Source organism: Phyllostomus hastatus, unplaced genomic scaffold (genome assembly GCF_019186645.2).
Source record: "Phyllostomus hastatus isolate PE091 unplaced genomic scaffold, TTU_PhHast_1.1 phas_contig_304, whole genome shotgun sequence".
NCBI classification, from domain to species: Eukaryota; Metazoa; Chordata; class Mammalia; order Chiroptera; family Phyllostomidae; genus Phyllostomus; species Phyllostomus hastatus.
Genome location: NW_025333845.1, coordinates 1,745,878 through 1,751,345, shown reverse-complemented (window position 1 = coordinate 1,751,345; position 5,468 = coordinate 1,745,878). Strand labels below are relative to the sequence as shown.

At 56.2% G+C, this 5,468-nt stretch overlaps 1 protein-coding gene across 1 annotated transcript; it reads right to left on the bottom strand.

The window, feature by feature from the left end:
• Positions 1 to 136: 136 nt before the first annotated feature.
• Positions 137 to 4,568, bottom strand: SMPD1 (sphingomyelin phosphodiesterase 1). The gene is made up of 6 exons (XM_045839575.1): positions 4,104 to 4,568; positions 2,457 to 3,229; positions 1,729 to 1,900; positions 1,379 to 1,455; positions 1,055 to 1,200; positions 137 to 906 (listed from the first exon to the last, which is right to left on the bottom strand). The coding sequence occupies exons 1-6, from the start codon at positions 4,395 to 4,397 to the stop codon at positions 497 to 499; spliced, it is 1,872 nt and encodes a 623-aa protein (XP_045695531.1). The 5' UTR covers positions 4,398 to 4,568; the 3' UTR covers positions 137 to 496.
• Between the last annotated feature and the right edge of the window lie 900 nt (positions 4,569 to 5,468).

The window sequence follows — 5,468 nt, the reverse complement described above, 5'->3', positions numbered from 1 at the left end:
CTGTGTGACTGCCTGTGTCCGCACCACACCATCACCCCCATCACCCTGATCCCTCCGTTAGGATCGTGTTCCCCAGGTGCTTTTGCCCTGTCTGCCTTGAGAGAAGAAATTGGGACAGTCACAGAGGGAGAGGATCTGGAGTCCAAGTCTCTTATCTTTATTTTAACAGCCTGGCAGTCAGGCAGGCGGCAGCAGCAGTATAATGTTCTTGGCTGGCCAGCACAGGCCTGGGGCAGTAGCTCCGTCTGTTTTCCCCGGGGGGGGGCAGTGCCAACGGAGACCTCTGCTCCATGTCAGGGAAAGAACAGCAGCCCCACGACAGGCAGAGAGCCACAACCCTCCTTCATGTCTTGCCAACCCAGCTCTACAAAAGAAGGTGCTGTCTCCTCCGTGTACTTGGGGCCCAGGATAGACTCTTCACTGTTGATGTCCTTCCCACAGCGGCCCTTTGGGGGTTTTGCTCCCTTCCTAAGACACACACTCTCCCAACTGGGTGCTAGCAGAGTGGTGGGCGTGGCCGCAGGCTCCGGATCTCAGAGACGCTCACATTTGACAACAGGTGGCGACACAGAGCAGGGCTGTCAGAGCGGGCGGAGAGCTGGGCGCACAGAGTAGCGAGGCGGCAGGGTGTGCCGCAGGGCTCGGAGGGCGGGTGGCCCTTATGGTAGAGAAACCAGAAGGTCTGGAATAGCTGTGTGTCTCCCCGCATGCGGTATACCAGGTCGTGCCAGGCGGCAGGCAGCGCATTGGGCATCCCGTAGGTTTCTCGAGCCCTGTACAGGAGATGCCAGTGTGGAGTGGCTCCGGGCTGATTAGCCTGCGTCAGGTTCAGAATGTAGGTCTCATGATCTAGGACCACGTGAGAGCTCCCTGGGTAGTTGCCATCTATTTGGTAGACCCGGTAACCTGCAAGGAGGGAGGGGCTGGCTGAAGATGGAAGGAGCAATAGAAGGGAGGGGCCTCATGTCCAGTCCCTTGCTGGCCTAGGCTCCGACCCTGCCCCTTCAATTTACCAATTTCCCCTATTTCAGTAACTGCCCTCAGCGTCACTCACCAGGATTAAGGCTGATGTAAGTGGTGGCACTGGGTGCCAGGAAGGCTACAGATAGCGGCCGGCTCAGGGTTTCCTCGTCATAGAAGACTTCAAATTCATCTACGTGGGTATGGCCAAAGAATTGACCAGCCAAGGTGTTCTCGTACCTAGCCAGAAGACAGGAATCGTATTCAGAAGGTTTTAGGGAGGAGGATGGGATGCCTTCTTTTTCATCCCATTCAAATAAGTAGCCTCCCCACTGGTATGGGCAGCAGGGATGTTGACAGGCTCAAGGGAATTTGAGTCATCAGACTCTTCATCCCCCTATCCCCATCTCCCTCCTACCTGGCTACAATTCGGTAATAATTCCAGCTCCAGGTCTTCAGGCAGTGCCCTGGGGGGATGTGGCCAATTATGTGCACCTTTGGGGAGAGATAAGGGCAGTTATCAGAGCAAGGAGGCATTCAGACAGCCCTGGCCAACATATTTGGTACTCATCTCTTCTATGCTGGCTGGTACTCCTGGCCAGAGAGAGGGGGAGTGAACCAAAGGACTTCCAAGGGGCACCTTGAGCTGAAACCCCAGAGAAGACCATTGTTGGAAGCTTCTCTGCTCACAGGTGCTCCAGCTCCAGACAGGAGTCTGCTGGCAAGAGCCAGACCACCTACACCACCATGCTCCCTACTCTTCCTCACCTTGTCTCCTCGATCCTCAGCAGCCTGAAGCTCCCCCACCAGCCACTGGAGCTGTCCAGCAGGATCTGTGGAGTTGATCAAGAGCCAGAAGTTCTCACGGGAACAAAAATTCATATTGAGAGAGATGAGGCGGAGGCCGGGGTATGGGGAAAGGGCATAGAACCCCCCAATTCTGAAACAAAGTGAACACGAGGGGTCAACACTCATTCATAATCCTGCGCCTGCTTGCCCAGTCCTGTGCTAGACGTCTGGATGGAGGGCAGAGGCATACAGAATCTTACCTCTACCCTTGAGGAGCTCACATTCTAGCTCAAGACCAAATAGCATGATGATAGGGCCCAAGTGGCTTGACGAGTGGTTCAGAGGGCTAAGGGCTCTAGGAGTTCAGGGTAGAGAGAAAAGTGAGCTACACTGGGAAGCAAAGGCCACTCAGGGAAGATGACATGGGCTTGGCTAGGTTGGGCAAAGGTGGGACATTAAACAGGAGGGGAAGGTGTTCTACAGAGGGCCAGCTGAGACTGGCATGGAGAGGGTATGCTGCCAGCCCTGGGAAGGAGGATGGTTGGAGATAAGGGCAGAAGTGGAAGGTGGAGTCAGATTAGGGAGGGCCAGGGAGGAGGGGGGAGGACTCCCACTAGAGCAGTCAGAGATAACACCCAGGTTTCCTGCTCCCTTCACTTTCATCCACCTTTCTTTTCTGTTCCTGTTTTCCCAAGGACCTCAAGTACCTGAGTGTGTGAAGGGCTTCAGCAGGCAGCCAGGGCTCCCATGCCTTGGCCATCGCCTCATAGAGCCAGAGGGAAGAGCGGTTGCCCTCTATGAAGGGGGGAGGGAAGCTGTTGACCGGTGTGCTTTCATGGTTGCCCACAGCAGGATACACAGGCACCGGCCCCAAGTACTTCTTCACAAGGGCTGTCACAGTGGTCAGGGCCTGCAGCTGGTCCTGACGAGACTGGTGCCAGACGTTATGTGCAGGGATATCTCCTGTCCAGTACACCATATCAAAAGGGCCAGCGGGGCCCAGCCCGCTCAACAGGCTCTCCAGAGTCCGCAGGGGGAGGTCACACTTGCTGTACTCTCCCCAGTATCCAGCACCCGGGCGGGAGGAGGGTGGTAGGCCAGAACCCCGGCGGCAACATAGTGGGTCCTCACAGTCAGGGTCTGTGCCCTCCAGGTAGTCCCGATCCCAGTGCAGGTCAGTGAGGAAGAGGACCCGGCTGACAGGGGCACCTGGGGCTGGGGGATTGGGCGGCTTGGGGGATGGCTTTGGCACAGCTGGCAAAGAGATGTTCCAAGATGAGAAAATGTCCCAATTCCCACAGGTGGAGCCCAGGAGCAGGCCACAGGCCTCAGATGGACTCAGTACCGAGCGTCTCCACACCTCTACCATGTCATCTTCAAAGAGGTGGACAGCTGACTCGCACACAGCGGGTGGTGCTATCTTCAGCAGCTTGCACAGCTTGATGGCCAGGGAACCCACCCGGGCCACATTGACCTCATTCTGTGGTGGGAAAACCCAGCAGTGAGAGGTCAGAGACAGAGCACAGAGGCTAGGCCAACTGCTGGCTGCCACCTTTTGGGCCTTCATATCCCTACTGGGCCTGGGCTGAACTCAGAGCCCCCCAACCCCCACCTCCCACAGCGATTGCCCTGAGACTCAGGCAGCACCAGGCCAGCACTCCTCTTCAGTTCCATGGCCAGTGGCAGCTCAGGCCTTTGCTTCCTGAGCTGGCTTCCTCGGGCAGAGTCTGCAGCATGCCCTGAAGTTTGGGCTGGGCACAATGACAAACTCTCCAGGGTTTGGGGACACACACAGGGGCAGGGCCCTGTCTACCTGGGGAGCCTTACAATGCTCACCTAACAACAAGTGCTCACATAACACTATCAAGGATTAAGACAGCCCCATATAGTCTCACGCCCCTGGATATGTCTTAATTCAAGTTCCTTTTGAGTGGATAGTACCAGGCGTGGTGCTCAGGGCTGGAGATGCCAAGTGCGAGGCAAAGGCACACCAGGGTGGGAGTCCCTGTCTCTCCCCTGGCCAGTGTCTGTCCTTGGACAAGTGACTTCACCCCTGTGGGACTCTATTCATTTGTAAAATGGAGATAACAGCAGTAATGAAACAGGCTTGCAGCCTTGATTTAAACTGTATAAAATGGCTAGCACAGTGCTCAGCATATAATTTGCACCCTTTCCTTACTTTACAAGGTCACAATATAGGTAGTGGTGGCAAACAGCCACGGTTGTCCCAAAAGGAGAGCAAATTCAGTAATGGCTTGTGGATGCCCGACTCTCCCCATGAGAGATGCTCTTTGGGACACCAGGCCCTGGCGCTCTCCTTTGGCCTGCTTCACCACAGTCCCTTCAGCACTCACCTGCAGTCCAAAGTCGATGGCAGTGAACAGGCCTTTGCAAACTGGGCAGGTGAGGTTCCACCACCCAAAGGTTTCCTGGAGCTGGGGCATTGCGCGACCGAAACCGGAGAAAAGGCCTTGGGTGGGAAGTGGGTGGGCCCCTGCGGGAGTCCAGAGGACTAGGGAGTCGTGCAGGGCCAATGCCAGCGCCATCCACAGGAGCCTCAGGCTGGGGGCTCCGAGGGATCTGTCCCATCGCTGGTCCCTGCCGGACCTGGGGTGGCTCTGGCCGGGATTTGCTCCGTGGCGCGGCATTGCCTGGCTTCCTAGACCGGTCTGGTCTCCTGACCCGGCCCTGCCAGTCTAGGCCCTTGGCTGGCCTCAAAGCCCTTGGGATAGCGCTAGGGGCAGCCGGTTAGTCCCGCGGCAGTCGGCTGACAGCTCCGCCACTAGCCTCAAGGTAGCTCCACCCCTTCCTCTTCCTTCGTCCCCGCCCCTGCGCTGTTCGCCGCGGAGGCGGGGAACCTGGACAACGCCGCGGAGCGGGCTCCGCGGGCCCAGGACCCGCTCCTGACCGTGTCCTAGATCCAGCCAAGGCGGGTCCCGGCCCAGGCCCGGGCCCAGACGGATAAAGTGTGGCAGGTGGAACGCCCACCCGAGGCTCCTAGGTGCCACCTCTCTCCAAACTTGCGCTCAAATTCCTGGAATAGCTAACTGCCAAGTCCACCCGGCGTTTACCTCGGGAAGGGAAGCTGGGGCGAGCCGCGAGCGGCGCTGCGCAGAGATTCTCACTTGCTGTGTGTGGTCCCTGCGGGGAGGGCGCCTCCCCTCGATTTCCCAGTTCTGCCACTGGTACCAGCACCGAGTTACTGGGACTGAGAATCTTTGAGTCACATTTGATTCAGACTTCTGAGGGAAGGGACTCTGGCCTCAGATGGGGAAACCCATATTTTAATTTTATGGACGAGGAAATAGACGCTCGGAGGTGGTGAACTGACTAAGAAGGGGTACTAGTCAGGAGGGCCAGGAACATGGACTAGAGCGTGGGTCTCCCATTTCCTGTACCTATGATGGTAAAAGCTATCATTTACTGAACTCTGTATGTTTCCCACACCGATCCAGACACTTTAAAATTACGAATCTTCAATTCTACCAACCCACAGAAGCAAGTATAATACTCTTATTACCTCCATTTTACAGAGGGGACACTGAAGCTTGGGGAAGTGGCAGAAGTGAAAATCTAAACTGTTTAACTCCTGGAGTGCTTCTCCAAGACCCAGAGTCCTGTCAATTCTTTCCTTTGAGAATTTCTTCCAAGTGACTCTATTCCTCATTTCTGTGGGCATTACCTCAGAGTAATTGTGGTATAATAAGAAACATAGTTGG